The sequence below is a fragment of the Micropterus salmoides genome, unplaced genomic scaffold (assembly GCF_014851395.1).
Source record: "Micropterus salmoides isolate LMB-PRFRI ecotype aquatic unplaced genomic scaffold, ASM1485139v1 Ms_hic_scaffold_18, whole genome shotgun sequence".
Taxonomy (NCBI): domain Eukaryota; kingdom Metazoa; phylum Chordata; class Actinopteri; order Centrarchiformes; family Centrarchidae; genus Micropterus; species Micropterus salmoides.
In genome coordinates, this window is record NW_024040928.1 from 4,067,275 (window position 1) to 4,089,161 (window position 21,887).

At 39.9% G+C, this 21,887-nt stretch overlaps 1 protein-coding gene across 1 annotated transcript; it reads right to left on the reverse strand.

The window, feature by feature from the left end:
* Nucleotides 1-10,189: 10,189 nt before the first annotated feature.
* ppil4 (peptidylprolyl isomerase (cyclophilin)-like 4) lies at nucleotides 10,190-21,885 on the reverse strand. Its single transcript, XM_038726643.1, has 13 exons — nucleotides 21,779-21,885; nucleotides 21,377-21,444; nucleotides 20,603-20,667; nucleotides 20,398-20,515; nucleotides 19,845-19,987; nucleotides 19,374-19,470; nucleotides 19,086-19,202; nucleotides 18,873-18,997; nucleotides 18,700-18,766; nucleotides 15,930-16,041; nucleotides 15,743-15,839; nucleotides 14,969-15,101; nucleotides 10,190-10,666 (listed from the first exon to the last, which is right to left on the reverse strand). The coding sequence occupies exons 1-13, from the start codon at nucleotides 21,846-21,848 to the stop codon at nucleotides 10,454-10,456; spliced, it is 1,425 nt and encodes a 474-aa protein (XP_038582571.1). The 5' UTR covers nucleotides 21,849-21,885; the 3' UTR covers nucleotides 10,190-10,453.
* Nucleotides 21,886-21,887: the final 2 nt, after the last annotated feature.

The window sequence follows — 21,887 nt, forward strand, 5'->3', positions numbered from 1 at the left end:
TATAGCCGCAAAGATCCGTTAGCATGGCAGCAGCAGAAAAAGTTCATTATTCATTTAATAGTGCCACTCCCACACTTCACACGGAAATAATTACATGGAAAAGAACAGTACACAAATCAGCACAAGATGAAAACATCTAATGTGTGTGTAGTAAGAAGTAACTTCAGACAGACCGCATTAGTCAGGACTCCAGTCAATAACTGAAGACTTTTCTGCCTGCAGCACCATTCTCCCAGGCTTATTGTTTAATAAAGAGTTCATTGTCAACCCACCCAGCTATCACCATTTTAAACACTATGTTGTACAGCTTCATTGCTCAAATTCTGTACTTTATGATCCTACAAGGTATTTTTTGCTCCACCTTGTTGGAGTTGCTGCCGAGATACTAGGGATGCACAAAATGGCAAAAAAAGAATCATATTGCTTACATTTTGCAATACAGCAACTGGGAATGAATATTTATAGATCACAATTTTCATTGTCAATGAAACAATCATGATAATGTGACATTTGTTGAGGTCTGTACTACCAAACAACATGTTTGTGAGTGTAGTGTAAAAATAAAAGTAAAATGAATAAGACAGAAAAGTATGACTGTGATTACCAACCCTGCAGGATTTGTGCCGCAACAAAAACAAACTGTTCTGTCAAGTGAAAAGGAAAACATTTTTGGATGTGATCTTTTATTATTAGATTTTTCATATATCACTGTACTTTTCATATTTGTTAACATTTGTTCATATGCAGTAATCAAACATACTGTGTACAGTATGTCAATAGAGCATGTTCATACATTAGGTTAACATACATTAGAATACATAATGTAAATGTAATTGTATCGAAAGATCATATATGATCATATACAGTTTATTAACAAATGTGATCACATATCTTCACGTTAGCAATAAACCTGACAGTTCAATTGCTTTCAGCACTTAAACATCAACTGACTGTTTAACTGCATTCGAATGCTTTTACTGGATTATCCTTCAACTTATTTCAAATGCTTTAAAGCGCTTTTTTTGTTAAAATTAAAATTTATGATCCTTTTTGCACAGTTTAGCAGCAACCGTCAGTGTGAGCGAGCACACTTTGTTTTAAGAAGATTTTGCCAATTCTAGTTTACAGTTGGTAGTGTAAAAAGTATCTTATTCCATTCTGATGTGTAGCCCGCTAAATGTGAGTTTGCGAGTGAATTGGTTCCAATTGGGCTTTGTAGAAAAAAATCAACTGGTGCAAAAAACATTTACACCTTAAAATGTCCTACATCTACACATCTACCTTCCCTCTCGATCCTTCTGTCTGGTCTATAGACCAGAAACAAATCCTGATGTAAAATTACTAAGTTAATTCAAAAGGACAATAATGAAAATACTACTGACCTTTCAGTAGACAGAGCAAGAGAAAACACAACTGGTCTATGACTCCTACTTACATGACTAAAGGTATGTGTGCATGACCCTGTCCGTCTATGTTAGGAATTTGGACTGACAGGAGTGTATGACAGCTTTTACAGAACAACCTACCACTCAGCTACTGCAATTTAACATTCTTGCTTTCCATAGGTCAACATACTGATGACATGAGTAAGAAAGCCAAACAGCAGAGAAGAAAGCAGACAAGTAATCTGATGGCGAGGCGAGGGACGCTTGTGAAACACCTCAGGCTTACTGCAGTATGTGACTGTAAACTGAGTTCTGCTTCATCACCCATAACTAACACAAATTACCTAACATATCACTTGGACTGTTTGTGTTCCCGGGATTGACTTAATACATCTGTTACAAGAAAAGACTGGAAAACAACACAACGTGCTAATGTTCGTTACACCGCTAGTATTAGGTTTCATTTATTAACAGCCCATCCCCATCTGTGTTGGTATATGGAACTGCTCTAAGCTGGTTTAAGTCCTATTTATCAGATCGATCTCAGTTTGTACATATTAATGATGAATCCTCCATGCACGCCAAATTTAGTCACAAAGTTTCACTTTATATATGCTTCCTTTGGGCAATATTTTCAGGAAACACTAAACTTTCACTCTTATGCAGATGATACCCAATCATATCTATCAATCAAGCTAGATGAAACCAATCAGTTAGCTAAACTTCAAATGTGCCTTCAGGATGTAAAAAAAAAACAGGATGACCTGTAATTTTCTAATGTGAAACACCTCCGAGACACATTATCTAAAGATATAGTTACTCTAGATGGCATTGTCCTGGCCTCCAGCACCAACGATAGAAATCTCAGTTATTTTTGACCTGGACATGTCTTTTAACTCTCTCATTAAACATACTTCAAGAACTGCCCCGATGTAACACTGCAAATATCAGGAACATCCAGTCTCAAAATTATGCGAAAAAACTAGTCCATGCATTTTTTACTTCTGGCTGGATTACTGCAATTCCTTATTATCAGGCTGCTCGCACATACAACAACTAAAAACCCTGGTTCACAGCAAAACTCAGGCAGCTTCGTCAGACCAAAAAGGAGGCCTTCAGAAGTGGGGAGTCCTGTATAACCAGGCCAGGAACACGCTGACTACAGATATCAAAGCAGCGAAAAGGAGCTACGCTGCCAACGACCCTGTGTCAGTGTGGAGACCTCACTAACTTCAGGAGACCATCCCCAACTCTGCTGGTACTCAACAACTGGCTCGTTACACCGCTAGTATTAGGTTTCATTTATTAACAGCCCATCCCCATCTGTGTTGGTATATGGAACTGCTCTAAGCTGGTTTAAGTCCTATTTATCAGATCGATCTCAGTTTGTACATATCCCCCCCCCCCGACCCCTCTAACCCCTCACCTGCACTCATGATCTGTGAAGAGGAGGTGAGCCAGTTCTTCCAAAGGAAAAGAAAATCAGGAAGGCTCCTGGTCCAGACGGTGTGTGATCCTGTGTGAAAATCTGTGCAGAGCAGCTGCCCCCATCTTCACACAGATCGTCAACAGATCACTGGAGCTGTGTGAAGTTCACTCCTGCTTCAAACGCTCCACAATCATCCGGGTCCCCAAAAAACCTTCCATCTCTGGACTAAATGACTACAGACCTATTGCCCTGACATCTGTGGTCATGAAGTCCTTTGAAAGAATGGTGTTGGCTCACCTGAAGGACATTACAGGCCCCCTGCTGGACCCCCTGCAGTTTGCCTACAGGGCTAACAGAACAACAAACAAAACTATGGAGATGATCGTGGACTTCAGGAGGAGCCCCCCCCACTCTGCCCCCCATCACCATACTCAAAAGTCCTGTGTTTGCTGTGGAATCCTTCAGGTTTCTGGGATCCACTATTTCCCAGGACCTAAAGTGGGAGCCCAACACTGACACCATCATCAAGAAGGCCCAGCAGATGATGTACTTCCTGCTCCAGCTCAGGAAGCTCAGCCTGCCTAAGGACCTGCTGATCCACTTCTACACAGCCATCATCCAGTATGTTCTCTGCACCTCCATCACTGTCTGGTTTGGATCTGCCACCAAAAAGGACAGGAGCAGACTATAATGGACAGTCAGGACTGCAGAAAAAATCAAACCAAAACCAACTCAGGAACAGTTTCTTCCCACAAGCAATCACTCTGATGAACAGCTAATTTCTGCCTCAAAGTGTCAGGAGTAATTCCTGTGCAATAATCCAGTAACTCTGTCTCTAATCAGCCACCTGTTACCACTTATTATTTATTCATCATTTTCTATTTCAGAGCTGTTCATACTGTATATTGTATATATAGTACATAACACCTGCACATAATACTTATTTATTCCAGAATCCTTTTCACTGTGCTACATCGCACTGTGTACATCATTACATGTATGTATGTGTTTGTGTACATGTATATCTCATCCACCGCCGACATGTACATAATAATGATAATAATAATAGTAATAATAATTTACTCCTGCATCCTTTGCACTATTGCACTTCTGTCACATATTGTTGTATATTACAGATCTTTCTATATTGTTTTTGTTTATAGTGTGTATCTCTACTGTAGCCTGTCTGTGATTTTATTATTGTATTGTTATTGTTTTGTAAGTAAGCACATCATGAGCAATGTACAAGCCTGAGTTAAATTCCTTGTATGTGTACACATACCTGGCAAATAAAGCTGATTCTGATTCTGATAAGTTCCCTAAGACTGTCCAGCTGATCCAGAGTGCCGTGGCACGTGTTCCAACAAGAATGAGGAAAAGAGAGCACGGACTTCCTGTAAATTCCAGAATAGAATTTAAAATCCTTCTGCTCACCTACAAAGCTCTTAATGTTCAGGCATCATCTTATCTTAGCTCATGGTATCTTATTACCCTACCAGAACACTGCGTTCCCAGAATGCAGGGTTACTTGTGGTCCCTAGAGTCTCCAAAAGTAGAATGGGAGCCAGAGCTATCAAGCTCCTCTCCTGTGGAACCAGGTTCCAGTTTGGGTTCAGGAGGCAGACACCATCTCCACATTTAATAGTAGGCTTAAGACTTTCCTCTTTGATAAAGCTTATAGAACCACCCCTTAGGCCTAGACTGAGACTCTCCATGAAGCTTCTCTCCATCTCTCCATCTGTATACATTCTTATCACTTTAATGTACGCTACTAACTTGACTTCTTCTCTCTCCCGTAGTTTTGTGCTTTCTTGTCCCTCTCCTCTCTCCTTCTGTCGTTATCTGCAGGCGTTTCTGGCTCCGGAGCTGTGGAGTCTCGTTCTGTGGTTGCAAGTTGCCTGCTGCCTCCTGGTTCCTGCTCAACACCCGCTGCTACAATTATTATTACTATTAGCCCTATTAATTCAATCAGGATTAATTTTATTGTTGAACAATTACAATGCTACAATGCTGAAAAAATATCATATTTTTCTTTATTGCATCTCCATTTAGTCTGTAATGGTAAAATAAATATGTTAATTTACAGTGGATATATATTCTTTAGCTTCTGACCTCTACCAGTTATGTATCTAGGCCAAATGGTTGAGGAGATTAATTTTAGGTATGTTATTTCAGGTGTTTTTTCCTGGAAAAAGGTAGCAGTTTCCAACAGGAGTGTAACAACACAAAATGATAAATAAAAACTTTGGCCTTCAAAAAATATTTGAAAAAAAAAAGTGCCATGAGCCATTGAATCAACTTTCGCTGAAGCAGCAACCTCAGTTTAATCCACATGGCTGCTCTTTTTTGCTTTTGCAAAATCAACAAAATGTCAACAGGCAGAACTTAATTGATTCTACCGATGCGTTTGATGACAAAACCAATGTTGGATCGAGCATTTAGGATTTCCTAACCTGAGATAAGAATGGATGAAGTAAGATAAGATAGGATTCCTAAAGTTAGCAAACACTTGGACACGGAGGAAAGGACAAATTCACAAATTCAAGACTCAGGGTGGGCAAGTTCCACATACAGTGGGTACGGAAAGTATTCAGACCCCTTTAAATTTTTCACTCTTTGTTTCATTGCAGCCATTTTCCAAAAATCAAAAAAGTTCATTTTATTTCTCAGTAATGTACACTCAGCACCCCATCTTGACAGAAAAAAACAGAAATGTAGAAATTTTTGCAAATTTATTAAAAAAGAAAAACTGAAATATCACATGGTCATAAGTATTCAGACCCTTTGCTCAGTATTTAGTAGAAGCACCCTTTTGATCTAATACAGCCATGAGTCGTTTTGGGAAAGATGCAACAAGTTTTTCACATCTGGATTTGGGTATCCTCTGCCATTCCTCCTTGCAGATCCTCTCCAGTTCTGTCAGGTTGGATGGTAAACGTTGGTGGACAGCCATTTTCAGGTCTCTCCAGAGATGCTCAATTGGGCTTAAGTCAGGGCTCTGGCTGGGCCATTCAAGAACAGCCACGGAGTTGTTGTGAAGCCACTCCTTCGTTATTTTAGCGGTGTGCTTAGGGTCATTGTCTTGTTGGAAGGTAAACCTTCGGCCCAGTCTGAGGTCCAGAGCACTCTGGAAAAGGTTTTCGTCCAGGATATCCCTGTACTTGGCCGCATTCATCTTTCCCTCGATTGCAACCAGTCGTCCTGTCCCTGCAGCTGAAAAACACCCCCACAGCATGATGCTGCCACCACCATGCTTCACTGTTGACACTGTATTGGACAGGTGATGAGCAGTGCCTGGTTTTCTCACACATACCGCTTAGAATTAAGGCCAAAAAGTTCTATCTTGGTCTCATCAGACCAGAGGATCTTATTTATCACCATCTTGGAGTCCTTCAGGTGTTTTTTAGCAAACTCCATGCGGGCTTTCATGTGTCTTGCACTGAGGAGAGGCTTCCGTCGGCCCACTCTGCCATAAAGCCCCGACTGGTGGATTGCTGCAGTGATGGTTGACTTACTACAACTTTCTCCCATCTCCCGACTGCATCTCTGGAGCTCAGCCACAGTGACCTTTGGGTTCTTCTTTACCTCTCTCACCGAGGCTCTTCTCCCCCGATAGCTCAGTTTGGCCGGACGGCCAGCTCTAGGAAGGGTTCTGGTCGTCCCAAACGTCTTCCATTTGAGGATTATGGAGGCCACTGTGCTCTTAGGAACCTTAAGTGCAGCAGAAATTTTTTTGTAACCTTGGCCAGATCTGTGCCTTGCCACAATTCTGTCTCTGAGCTCTTCAGGCAGTTCCTTTGACCTCATGATTCTCACTTGCTCTGACATGCACTGTGAGCTGTAAGGTCTTATATAGACAGGTGTGTGGCTTTCCTAATCAAGTCCAATCAGTATAATCAAACACAGCTGGACTCAAATGAAGGTGTAGAACCATCTCAAGGATGATCAGAAGAAATAGACAGCACCTGAGTTAAATATGAGTGTCACGGCAAAGGGTCTGAATACTTATGACCATGTGATATTTCAGTTTTTCTTTTTTAATAAATTTGCAAAAATTTCTACATTTCTGTTTTTTTCTGTCAAGATGGGGTGCTGAGTGTACATTACTGAGAAATAAAATGAACTTTTTTGATTTTTGGAAAATGGCTGCAATGAAACAAAGAGTGAAAAATTTAAAGGGGTCTGAATACTTTCCGTACCCACTGTAGACATGTAAAGTACACTGCATGTACAATTATTTGGCAAGTAAGTATTCTGAATGAATAATTATTTCTATGCACATTTTCCGACTCCAAACCAAATAAATTTGAATGCTCTTTGGAGTTAATCATTTTCTGGTGGTATGTGTTTATGTAATGAAGGGAGAGTGTGGCGAAAGTGAATGACACTTTAAATCAAGGTATGCATGATTATTAGGCTGCTTCATTACTTCAGGTAAAATGGGCCACCATATTCCACAACTGCAATTTACCTGGAGTGTCTAGAAATGGGGGTGGGGGTGGCAATGGTGCAATGGATAAGACACATGGCCTTGGTGTGAGAGATCCAAGGTCAGGAAGGCTGAAACACAACCACTACTGAATTACATTCACAAGCGTTAAGATTGGGCAAAGAAATACCTGAAGACAGATTTTTCAAAGGTTTATGGACAGATGAAATGAGTTTGACTCTTGATGAACCAGTTGGACAGGCCCGTGGCCGGGTCACTGTTGGACACGACACCACTTCGACTCAGGCGCCAGCAGCGTGGAAGAGGGCTACTGTTATGGGCTGCTATCAGTAAGGATGAGATAGCTGGACCTTTTCAGGTTGAAGATTGACTGAAACTCAACTCATAAACCTACTGCCAGTTTCTGGAAGATACTTTCTTCAATCAGTGGTACAGGAAGAAGTCCTCGGTTTTCAAGAAGGCCATGATCTTTATGCAGGACAATGATCCATCACATGTATCTAAGTACTCCAATGCTTAGCTAGCCAGCAAGGGCCTCAAAGATGCCCAATTAATGAACTGGGGGCCGTATTACAGAAAGTTCCTATCTTAAGTCTTAAGATAGGAGGAGTCTAAGATAGGATTTTTGGTATTTGGTATTACAGAAGCAAATCCTAACTCATGGTAGGAATTGTTGGGTCTCTGAATAATATTACAGTGTGATCTACACTCCCCTAAAGGATTATTAGGAACACCTGTTCAATTTCTCATTAATGCAATTATCTAATCAACCAATCACATGGCAGTTGCTTCAATGCATTTAGGGGTGTGGTCCTGGTCAAGACAATCTCCTGAACTCCAAACTGAATGTCAGAATGGGAAAGAAAGGTGATTTAAGCAATTTTGAGCGTGGCATGGTTGTTGGTGCCAGACGGGCCGGTCTTCACAATCTGCTCAGTTACTGGGATTTTCACGCACAACCATTTCTAGGGTTTACAAAGAATGGTGTGAAAAGGGAAAAACATCCAGTATGCGGCAGTCCTGTGGGCGAAAATGCCTTATTGATGCTAGAGGTCAGAGGAGAATGGGCCGACTGATTCAAGCTGATAGAAGAGCAACTTTGACTGAAATAACCACTCGTTACAACCGAGGTATGCAGCAAAGCATTTGTGAAGCCACAACACGCACAACCTTGAGGCGGATGGGCTACAACAGCAGAAGACCCCACCGGGTACCACTCATCTCCACTACAAATAGGAAAAAGAGGCTACAATTTGCAAGAGCTCACCAAAATTGGACAGTTGAAGACTGGAAAAATGTTGCCTGGTCTGATGAGTCTCGATTTCTGTTGAGACATTCAGATGGTAGAGTCAGAATTTGGCGTAAACAGAATGAGAACATGGATCCATCATGCCTTGTTACCACTGTGCAGGCTGCTGGTGGTGGTGTAATGGTGTGGGGGATGTTTTCTTGGCACACTTTAGGCCCCTTAGTGCCAATTGGGCATGGTTTAAATGCCACGGCCTACCTGAGCATTGTTTCTGACCATGTCCATCCCTTTATGGCCACCATGTACCCATCCTCTGATGGCTACTTCCAGCAGGATAATGCACCATGTCACAAAGCTCCAATCATTTCAAATTGGTTTCTTGAACATGACAATGAGTTCACTGTAATAAAATGGCCCCCACAATCACCAGATCTCAACCCAACAGAGCATCTTTGGGATGTGGTGGAACGGGAGCTTCGTGCCCTGGATGTGCATCCCACAAATCTCCATCAACTGCAAGATGCTATCCTATCAATATGGGCCAACATTTCTAAAGAATGCTTTCAGCACCTTGTTGAATCAATGCCACGTAGAATTAAGGCAGTTCTGAAGGCGAAAGGGGGTCAAACACAGTATTAGTATGGTGTTCCTAATAATCCTTTAGGTGAGTGTAGACCTGCTGTATATGCAAACTGCAATGAGATAACTTCTGTTTTTGCCACTATACAAATGAGAAGTTTAAAGAGCACAATGAGGTGTGCTGCATGTTTGCGTAGGCGGCTGGGGAAGTCTATACTAGTGGTTCCACCTGGGGGAGTGAAGCTGTGCAACCCTTTTTTTCCACACTGCTCAGTGCTGTCACCTTTCAGCTCTTACAGACTCACCCCTCTAGAATTTATTGAGCTTCACTCCGGAAGACATATTTCCATTTCTGATCACCACACACCTCTCCTCCACCCACAAAACAACTATGTATTTTCGGGAAATACCAAAAAATTGTGTGGTGACTCTTTCTTTCGAATTACGTGTTGAGTAAAGGGACTATGGATGTGTTGATGTGTTTGTGGTTTGGTTTGCTGATGATCAGAGAGAGATTTCAAGTAAATTCTTGCATCTACAGTCCTATAATACCTAATAGAAAATATACTAATCCTGCCAACAAATAGGTTCATAATGTCATAGTGCGTCATGTTTTATGCATTTCCGTGTAATGGTCTGACACGTTTGCATCTTTGGATGTCTTTGAACTTGACTGTAACTGAAAAATTGTTTGTTGACATGAACACTGAAGTTCGTATCTCATTACTTTGTTGCATTTTCTCTTTACTGCCTCACACTCTAAAAATTCCTCTGTCTGTCTTAAACTTGCAGCGCCATACGTTAGCTTTCAGTTTAATGCAATTAGACGTTGAGATATTGTATCACCCCAGCTCTATGAGGTGGGTGGAGGGAGACACCAGTGAATTCCGTGTGCTGTGGTGACACACTCCACCCAGTCATTTTCCATGCCTACATTTAATGAATGTAAACACTTTCAGGCTTTTAGAAACTGAAGTCAAAGGTGAGATATTAATCATCTACCACATGTGTTCGGTAAGGGGAAGGTGCAGAGGAAGTAAATAATAGAGAGGGAACTGAACTGAAATAAATAACTGATAAAAACCATGAAACAGCCTTGACATTTTGGGTAATTTTTTAATAGAGAAAAAAAAAAAGTCTTAAACTATTTTGTTCTTCAAGACAATGTGACAAAGACCTGATAATTGTTGAATTTTTTCCTAAAGCCAAAGTCAAGTGATTTTAAAGGAAGCCAGGAGTTTAGGCTTGTAAATATTGAAATGCCATGTAATTCATGGTGAATTCATGTGGCTCCACTCTCCTGTCACAGAAATATATTCAATAAAAGGTAAGGAGAACCATCTTTCATTCGCTGCTCTCCCTCATCTGTATCTACTCCTGTCTTTATCCTTGGACTTCTTGGAGGAGCGGCTGCGGCTCCTGTCCTTGTGGCTGTGGCTTTTATCACGGCCCTCTTTCCCATGTTTGACCCGGGACTTGCTGTGTTTGTGGTCCCGGTCTTTAGAGCGGGAACTTGAGCGGGATCGAGAGCGCTGGCGTCCCGTCTTTCTGTCTCGCCGGCTATCTTCACTGTCCTAGAAATGTCAGAGAACACATTAGTGTAAAAACTGCTGATTTGAAAGACAAATCTGTAAAAATAGGCGAGTAAGGTTTTGTTTAAGACTAACTATTGGAAGTAGTTGCACTTATGTTCTCTATTTACATTTAATACTGCCATTTTTAAATAAAACAAGCGCTATAGACGGTTTTGGTCACTATATGGAAACTCAGTAATGTACAAGCTTAAAAGGTGGTTTTAAAAGGTAATAATTATGACAAATTGTCAAGTGTGATATCTCATGAAATTATAGACAGGTGACAAATTAAGGAACAAACAACCATAATTAAAACCTTTATTTAACCAGGAGTGTCCTATTGAGATAATTCATTCATTCCTTTTGCAACGTATTCCATGCTGAGGGTGCAGTATACACAAATGGCCTTTTTCCAGTTTTCGTACAGGTATTTATCACAGAAAGTAGTCCAGGGAACACAAAGAGTGTTGCACATTACTTTTCTGTGTAATAAGAACACATAGGTATTATGGCAGCAGACCAAGAATTGCCTTATACTGTATATGAAGGTGTACCAATGACAGAGCCTATGGGCGGCCAGAGGAGGCCATCCAAAGAGTATAGCTCACAGTGGTGAGTCAGAGCTTTGCAATAATAAATAATACAAACTGTGTGTCATGTGGGGCACTGGTCTTTGTCTTGACTCTGTCTCGCCCTCCCTTGCCCTCGACTTGGTCTCAGCCACTAAAAGTCTAGGGTCTAGACTCTGCCTCGATAAACTCTGGTCTCGGTCTTGACTTGTTCTCGGTTTGGGCGGACTTGACTACAACACTAGTGGAGAGCGCTGTTAAACACGTCGGACCAAAATCTGGTGACTGAAGGTCACATTATTTTCATCTTTCACTGATTCTTGAGAATTTGGATAAAACAGGTTTCAATTTTGAAAAGAAATAAAATGTAATTTTAAGAAATCTAAACTTATGTATTTATTGTACAAGATCTCACCAGTCTAGCAATATTTTGGTGCAGCCTCCTGATTTTGTAATTAATTCATAAAATATGTGTTTTGCCTGTTTGGCCTCTTATTTATTTAGTCTTATAATGATTTAGAGCTTTAAAATCATTGTGTCTACACCATAGGTACATTATGTTATTCAATGTTGAATATTAACTTTTGTTCACTATTTCATGTACTCTTTTACAAACTTATACATCATGCAACGTTCATCATTAGCATTAAGTATACAAAAAAACTATTCCTTTCATAGTGACCATAAATTTAATAAATCAACTGCATTGTAGGAATAGATTGTAAGCATGTAAATTAAAAACGCAGAAAGATCCATCCGACGGTGGTGACACAGAGCTGATGGTGGTGGTAGTAGCCTATTAATTGGTCCTTCTCTTTTGCAGTGTGTTGTATGTCAGTTTTTAGTCATTGGGGAAATTATGTATTGTGTACATAGAGGTCAATGAAACATTAAAAGCCATTACTATTTATTATGATCATAAATAGTATTAAAGCCTCCTTTGTGTATGATTTGGATGTTTTTGTCAACACCGTCAACCTATGTGTTACTCACTGTCAGACATAAAACTTGACAGTGTTGACGTCTGACGGTGGTGACAAAAACATACTTTTTAACATGACATACAAGATCGACATCCAGGAGCCATCTTGTTTTCCTCTGTTGCTAGCTGCCTCTGGCCTAAAATAAGAGCAATAAGTGTTGAATCCACTGCTTCTAGGTTTTTCACTCTACTCTTTCATCTGGCCTCCATAATATACATTTAAAATTATTTTTTCCTCCTTTTTTTATCAAATTGAAATGAAATCTCTTGTCTGAGAACAATGGATTTTGTGGCTACTGGGCTGTCAAAAAAATCAGACAATTTATAATTTTTAAAATAAGTACATGTAAATAAACAATATTTATGCAGAAGACCCTCAGATCAACAACCCTGGTTGTTTTAAATAAGAAAATGTTATTAATTTTAGTTTTCTTAGTGGGACATGTTTTTGCCAAGATCTTAAGAATCAGTGCCTTATCAAACCATTCACTGAGCCCTCGTGCTCTGGGGATTTGGGCATTGTCATCCTGTAAGAAACCACTCCAATCATTCCTCTGTGTGTAGGGCATATGTTGAAAGATATATTTGAAATGACCACAAGGACAATCAAAACATCAAGTCAGTGTCATCTGCCTGGTTAATTACCTGGCCACCAGCCAGGTAACTCCTTAATGCCTGGTGCTGACTACACAACTTTCAGCATCAGCCGATGGCCGTGCCGTTCACACTACACAACTCACCATCTTGTGACGGGAGTCTTGAAGTTGTCGTGGTGTTCACACTATGTAAATGATCAGTGAAATGCATAAAACATGATTCACTACAGGAGCTGAGAGCAGCTGTGTCACTCGACTCTGGTCTCCAAACCACGTTTTGTCAAGAAGACACACGTGAAATGTGAAACGGGAAATGATGCGAACCTACACACGAAACAGCTGTTGTCTGTTATTATAAAGATAGAAATTATAAAGACAAAGAATTTGGGTGAAAGAATGGATTAGCACGGGCAGGTAGCAGTGATGGTCTCAGCTACAGAGAGCTGGAGGTGAGTAAAAAGTGTCTTGCAATAAAAAAAGTAGCTGCCTGCTCTCATTGGCTGGATGTGGATGTCGACAGCCGACTCCTCCAGATGGTTGGCATGCTAGATATCTGGCAGACGGCGATGTGTCCGAAATGTGTTGGGGAGCCGTTTTGATGCACCATTGTGTAGTTCACACAAACACTGGCGACCGATGATTTACTCCTGATCACAGGCCCCCCTGTCACCGAACAGTCACGTAGTGTCAACGACTGTCACAAGACGGCAAGTTTAGTGTGAACTGCACGGCCATCAGCCGACTATCAGCCTCAGATTCTCTGCATGTCAGTATTGGATTAGCACCATTATAGTACATTAGCTAAAGAGGGTAAAACATTTACCAGCTAATTATGTGGAAATTAATTATTACATTGGTGTCTAATGAGGGCTGCAGAATGAGTGCATTTATAGACTTAGACACATTGTTGCCAAAGAAAAAGGAAAATAAAGTATTAAAAACTTTCAGTTAATTAATAGCCATTTCCACTTCTACTCACTGTTTACTCTGGGTAAAGGTACTTGAGACTACGAGGTGGAGGCTGTGTGTAGGTGTGTGCCCATGTGTGAACATGGGGCATGCAGGGGCCTGTTCAAGGAATCAGGTTTACTGAGTTATCTGGAAGGTTTCTTTACATAAGGCACTGTTCCAGGTCTGAGGGAGTTACTCAACAACAATCCAGATAAATTAGTAAACATGCTTACTGGAAAAAATCTCTACTGTGAACAAGGTTAGGTAAAAGTGTTTGTGGCTCTCGTATTAATTGCTTCCCTGTTTTTTTCTGTACTTCAACTGTAACATCTTTCTTTCCTGATTCAAAAGTTCAGTTGTTTTGTGAAGTTTTCTCACAGACCGGGAAAGCCCTAACATGAAATATTGCTCAACCCTAGGTGTTGTCTTGGATGTGTGATTGACAGTTCTTTAGTCAGCTAGTTAGAGTGAAGACACTATTGTAGACCTGGAGACTTTTGGCAAAATTGAACAGTACAAGGACAGTTACAGGTGAATCCTGTACATTTTGCTGAATTTATAAAATAATTCAAGGAACCTATTACAAGTGACTTAAAAAAAAACACACACATTTGATATTCAGCATACATTCAAAAAAAGAGTTGTATGAATGTGATACCAGCATTTACAGTTGCCATTTATTTAATGGCAAAGACGCAACAATTAGCGTCTGCCATTGTGTTTTTTTCTACGTCATAAAATCAGAATAATTTTTACAAATATTTCCAGAGACAATCAGAATGTAGCACTCATTTACATATATTCAAATGCTCATACAATGTGGGAGTCTGGACTTGAAAGTTCAGAATAAACTGTGGAGTTTTTTTCTTCTTTGTAACTTGTGATGATTTGCATAGTACATCAAATGTATTCCTACCTAACAGATTTTGAAAAATCTGAATTCTATATCAGCTTCTCTGTAGCTTCAAGATGATACCACCTCACTGCCGTAAAAGCAGAAATAAAAAGAAACTGCACATAACACACTCTTCAGGAGGAATGGACTATAGAAGCTGGAGGTGTCTTGGGTATGTGAACTTTAGTACAAATTAACTGTTTAAATTATCATAGGGAGAGTATAACATTATATTACAATATGGTTGTGTTGGCTTAACACATTTAAAGAGTATAGGGAATATGTGAAAGGTACCATGAAGTGAAATACCTTGTACTTTTTGGGCTTCCTGCTGTCTTCATCATCTGAATAATGATGGTGCTTCTTCTCTTTGTGTTTCTTCTCAGAGTGGCGATGGCTCGACACCTCCTCTTCCTCCTCTATTAGCAGGTCATACTTGGAACTTTTGGGAAAGTTATGGAAATCTCCAGGAAGTTGAAAATGTCAGTGCTGAAAGGTTCACCATATCAAACTGTGAAAAGGCCACCACAACAGTGGTTGTACAGTAAAATACCACAGACTTGTATGTTATGACCATAGACTGTATGAAAGAAGTGGATGTAGCCGCCCGTCACCTGTTGGTTTGTGGACTACTGTTTTGAAGCCTGTTACTGTTGTTATTTAGGCTGTCACCATCTTGTTTGTTTGGAACCAGAAGAGACCACATTTGGACAACAGGGTGGAGCTGAATAGGGATGTGCATTGCTCTGATTGACAGGTTGGCTAAGCATTGCTTTATTGTCTATTTCCCTCTAAATATGACCATAAATTACAAAATGAACATCATGCTGTGTTGAAGAAGATTTGAAACTAGCAATTCAGACCATAAACTTATTAGGAAAGTGTACTGAGGTAATAAATCAGGTGAGAAGTAGGGTCATTTCTCATAGACTTCTATACGATACCAGTGGAGTTGCCCCCCATTAGAAAAAAATGCAGGTTCAAGGCACTGCAGCATTGCATTCACTTTTCAGATGCGCGTTTCTTGCTTGGTTATGACATGAAGTGGAAATGAAATCCCATCCTATTAACACACAAGGATACTCTTGTTTAGGCTTTACTTGATCCTTGAGAGCCAGTTTGGATCGACTCTCCACATCCTTCTCATAGGCTTTGAAGTCATCTTTAGTATACTTCCCACCTAGAAAACAGACAAGGCCATGAGTTAGGTCTCTCCTTACAAAACAATGTCAGAGCTGTATTCATTTTGAGAAATATTCAGAATGAATACCTTTCCCTTTCCATTTAATCTTTGCTACTGACTGGCTGAAGTCTACGTGAATGCGTCGATCATCTATGAGCACGTTGTCCATTTTGAAGTAGGCCTTTTCACAGTCCTCTTCCTGTGGAGAGAGAAAGCATCCAAGAGGTAAGACAGGAACTGTAGTGTGAAGTAAATGCCAGGTCCTGCAGAAAACAGGAGATCTAATAACGTCATTAGCAAATTAACAACTTAAATTGTTAAAGGGGTTACCCTAAAGGGTAGGAAGAGCAATACAGCTTGTTTAGGAAATAAATTGACTCAAAATATGAATTTCCAACTGGTAGTTATTTTTATTTCCAACTAAATTATTTCCATAACTGATTAAATTGCACATTATTTTCTACAACAGTCAGAATACAAATGAGACAGAATTATATAAACAATGAATAATGTCAATTACAATTTTCAAGGTGACGTCTTAATGCGTTTTGTTTTGTCAGAGCAACACTCCAAATTTTCCAAAAGATTCAGTTTACACATAAAACAGAGAAAAAACAGGAAACCCTTACACTGGAGATGCTGATACCAGAGAACCTTTGGAGTATTTGCTGAAAAAATGACTTAATGACTCAGTTTATGGTTGTCTATCTGTATAAATCAATTAATCACGGCAGCTCTTATTTCTTTATGGCCATTATGTTTAAGTACGTCAAAACTTTCAACTACATAAACAAATCTCAAGATTCACACATCTGGTACACTACAAAAAAACTTTCTTGAAGTTATTATCTCCTCAAACCCCTGGTTCCTCTCCAAACCAGGAAAACCAAAAACAATGTTGCAAAACATTGCAAGTGAATTACAGCAACTGGAAGGATATAGAATGAATCATTTCCAAAAAAAGATCCTTCACTTTGTATCAGATATCTAACAACAACAAAGGCTTTCATTGACTGTGTTTATAGAGAAGTTTGCTGTAAAGTGCCAGATCACTGCTTCAACCAGATGCTCAGAAATTTAACATAGTGATGGAAGGGCATCTGGTATGCACAACCAGAGTTTAAGAAGTACATACTGTAAAAAGGGATATGTCCACAGTGGGAGTATTTGAATTAAATATACCCCCTAGGGTCCCTTTATCTTCATACTCATAATGACAACTTTTGTAGCAAGGACAATTAATTATATTTCATAACATGATTTTATCACATATCTGGATGTCACTGGTAGAAGTCTGAGTGAAAACACACAATCTAACTGCCCAGCACCCTCTAATGGTTTAAATATTCATTGCACTTCACCAGCACTATTTACATTTACATTTATTCATTTAGCTGACGCTTTTATCCAAAGCGACTTACAATTGCTATACATGTCAGAGGTCACACGCCTCTGGAGCAACTAGGGGTTAAGTGTCTTGCTCAGGGACACAATGGTGGATGTCTCACAGTGGGAATCGAACCCAGGTCTCCCACAACAAAGGCAAGCATCTTATCTATACGCCATCACCAGTTAATTAACCAGGTAACTAACCAGGCAGTTGACACTGACTTGATGTTTTGATTGTCCTTGTTATCATTTCAAATATATCTGTCAACATATGCCCACAGAGGAATGATTGGAGTGGTTTCTTACAGGACGACAATGCCCAAATCCCCAGAGCACGAGGGCTCAGTGAATGGTTTGATAAGGCACTGATTCTTAAGATTTTGGCTACAGGTGTTGTCTCCTTCTATTTACAGTCCATTGTCGAAGGTGTTCAGAGGACTGAGGGCCAGCGGCAAATCCTGCAGTCCGCCTACAGAAGATTCACCATAACCAGTTTAATCCACTGACAAAACTAATGAAAATGTTCATCATTAACTCAAAGGCGTAAACACACATTTACCACAGGGGGAGTGCTAAATACATAAATTGGGGCAAACTCCCAGGTTTACAAGTTAACATTTTATTTCAACAATGGACCGTGAGCTAGCCATGTACCAGGTTAATTTCTCTATACTCTGATTCTCTGTCATAATTCTGCACGTAATGATTGCTAGAAAACTCCAACAGTGAAGTTCGTGACTGAGATCACATCCTGATGGGGTTTTTATCTGTCACTTTCAATAGATACAATGTAGGACCACTTAAACACACCATTAAACAAGTAACTCCCGTGTGCACAATGGATTGTGGGTTACTGAGGCCTGTTGTGGATGTCAATTAAATGCTCACTAGAAGACATTTAGGGGAGGAGTCTCAACAATGTGACAGGCTTGTTAATCCATTATAACATATACCAGTTTTGGACAGCAGACTTTAAAGGGGTCCTTCCCTGATTTGGGAAACTGCTTCCGTTTTCACGTAACACATTATAAAAAAAACCCACAGAACACTACACTTTTAAATGATTACTTCAGAATGTATGCATTTCTAAAAACACATCATTACAGGTAGGATGATGTATTGTAAATTTATTAGCATCTTGTAAAGTTACCCTAGTTCAACAGTTTGAAATAAAGGGAATAAGCACAAAATCACAAACTGTTGCTTTTACATTTTTATACAGATCTAACAGAAACACGTTGACAATACACGCAGGTGATCTGCTTCCCCCATTCACAGTCTTTATGCTAAGCTGGGCTAATCACATTCGGACTCAAGGTTCATACTTGACACGCAGTAATTAAATAAATATTAATCTTCTCACCTCACTCTCAGAAAGAAAGTGAATAAGCCTCAGATACTTTGTGTAGTATCTATGCACATATACAATTTAGATTTTGTATCTCAAGGAGACACTTAAAACACTCACCTTGTCGAACTCAATAAAAGCGTAACAGAGGGAATCTCCAGTTTTCCAGTCTCTGATGATCTCACAGCTACACACAACAGAGTAACATGAGAAATATTTTAGGAGGTAAGCACAAATCGCAAATATTTTCTTTAGAAATTCTAAATTTTGTAGAATTTGGAGGTTGGCGTCACCTTTTTATGGACCCAAAGCGAGAAAAGATGATTTCCAGGTCCTCGTCTGTGGTTACTGGGTTCAGTTTGCACACAAACAACACGTTCTCTGGAGGCTTCATGTCTGCGTCAGGGAGGTCGCCCACCTGGAGGAATAAAAGAAAGAAGAGTGGAAGGATATCTACAACTTTGGTATCTTCAGTTGAAGGCTGAGAGAAGATTTCTGCTTCTCACCATTTCCAGCAGGATGGCCTGAGTCTTGGCTTCTTTCTCCTTCAACCTCTCCTCCAACTCCTCAGCTCCTTTCCCATCCATATCGTCGATCGCTTCATCGGCTCCGATTCGGCCACTCTGCACATGAACCGTAGTCAGTTTATATTGTTTTCACATATACTGTATACATTTTTCGTGTTTATTTGTCCAAATAAGGTTCGCCAAGCATGGGTGATCTGAAGTGTCAGTTTCAGCTTTATGTTTTTGCCTGAGAGGGAAAAAATGAATCAACAGCAGCACTGCACTCACATCTAGCTGCTCTTTGGTAGGTTCAGGTGATCGATCAGGCACTGGCAAGTCAGGAGGGTCATCAAAAGGGTCATCCAGGATCACTGTGTGGTTTATCCTGCAGCGAAAGGACATTTTCATCTCATGATAAAAACTTTATGCCATGTTTATCTGATGTTTTTTGGATAGACAGGCTAGGGCTGCGCAGAATCATCCTACTCATTATACCTTTAATTAACAAAAAGAAGATCTTATTTAATCCAACAAATCACTATTCAAATTGAGGTGTTTTTTTTAGGATTGCTAAAATAACAACAGACATTAAAACCTTCATTTGAAAACTTAAATAGAGCTTCAAAAACACATTTGCTCGAATATAGATTAGATGGGATTCAATTGCATTGTGATTATACAGAGTGCTGGTACAGACTTGATGAAACGCAGTAAAAAGTTTGGCTGCTTACTACATAGGCAGTTTTTTTCTTAGTTCACCTGATATCCTGAAATGGGACAAAGTCCTTGTCCACAAAGGTCTCATTGATTTTGGTCAAGACATCCATGCCTTCTGTCACTTCCCCAAAGACAGTATGGACTCCATCCAGGTAGTCCAAGTTCTCACCCGTGGTAATAAGGAACTGAGGGCAGGAATGACAGATTAAGCTCATCATGTAACACATCCTGCACAGATCATTTGATCTGTAAATTAGACATGGTTTATGCTATTAAAGCAAAAACACTGTCCACCACTTGTCACAACATCTATCACACCAAAAATAGCAAAACTGGTAAGACCAGACAGGAAGTCCATGGTTCGATGTAACAAGGCGTAAAAATACTACATTCTGTATTGGACATATCCAAGACTTACTACTGTATGAAACTGTAGTCCAGGGTTTCTTCAATTAATCAGCTGTTTTATAAAAAGTTATTTTTAAATTTGACTGATCAAGTGAAAACATCAAACTAGTACATGCTTTTCTGTTGTTTCTGCTACATTTTTGCAACTTGCAGGACAAACAACAGTGTGAATGTTCATCTTATTCACCTGAGAACCGTGCTGATCACTTCCATTGTTAACCATGGAAACCGTCCCCTTTTTCCTGTGTTTGATGCGTGGCGTTTTCTCTGCATCAAAAAAGCGGGCCTGGTCCCCATAGAGTTTGCTAATCGCACACAGAAGAGAACATTTGTCAAAGTGTTTAACTAGTGGTGTAAAAAAATTGTCAACAGCGGCGATGAAGACGACTGACCTATAGACAGATTCTCCACCACGCCCTGTCCCTGTGGGATCTCCAGTCTGCACAATGAAGTCTCTCTGAGGAGGAGACAGACACATTGTTGCAGCACGTCTGACATGATCTCAAAGCTGGACAGATAAATTAGAAGAGCTCAGTGTGTTCAAGAGCACCTGATCAGCCCAAACCGTCCGCGTTCATTCTGTGACAATGCTGTCTGCTGCTGTGTGTAACATGTTCCAGGGGCTTAAAGCCTATGCAACCTCCACACAGGCCAAATGTAACTTTCTTTGCAGATATGGATATTTGTTTGCCTTGACATTATGTTTACACCCGCAGATAATTACTTTGTTTTGCACTTATGGTAAAGCTTGTGAGATTCCCATTTCCATTATAATATTGTTTATAGTATTTTTAGATTCTACGAAACCCGCCACATTGACTTGCTACAGGAACCGAACGCAATAATCTATCTACACCCTTCAAACTATCAGAACTATCCTCTCTGCATTCTGTAAGTTGTCCCTTTCAGGAACCCACAGACTTCACTGAGCAACCTGTCACTTGTGAAGCGGTGGCTTTTGGGGCTTGTTCAGAAGCCCAGGACACCTGCGCATGAGCTCAAAAAGTAACGTAACTTTGATAATGTAGTCCATATATGAACAGTAGCCTGAAATGTCTGTGTTGAACTTTTCAAACGGATAAGTTTGCGCTTTGATTCAACTGAAAATATTTGAGATGGATTTATAGCTCTGTTACAGACGTGTTCAAGGGAACATTTAGGTTTACCTGAACATTGTGGATGAGGCAGTAGTTGTAGTGCTTTATCTTGCATAATTTCAGAAAGTTGAGGCAAGCTTCAAAAGAAAAGAGCATAACGTTAGGTTAGAGTACAACAGACACTCAATATTCCAAATCCTTAACAACACTTAACTCTTAGCATCTAAACATCGTTAAGAACGTATGGCTAAAAATAATGTGGATTAATTTATTCCAGTTTTCTTGCCATTACTGAATTATCATGAAATGTTTGCTAATGTTAAATAAACAAATGAAAAGGATGCAAGCAAGCTAACATAGCCTTAGCTAGCATCCAGTTATTCTGTAATTCAGCTGGTCCATAGTTTACTCAACCAGCAACCACTTCACGAAATTAGCTGCCGTTATTTGGAAATTACTTCATTTCCTTACTTTTAGGCCGTTCTTCTGTAAACAAATCAATAACAATATCGCCCAGCGTCGTTTCAAGGAGAACCGCCATGCTGAAGTTCCAAATCTCGCGACAAGAGTGTTTGGGAAT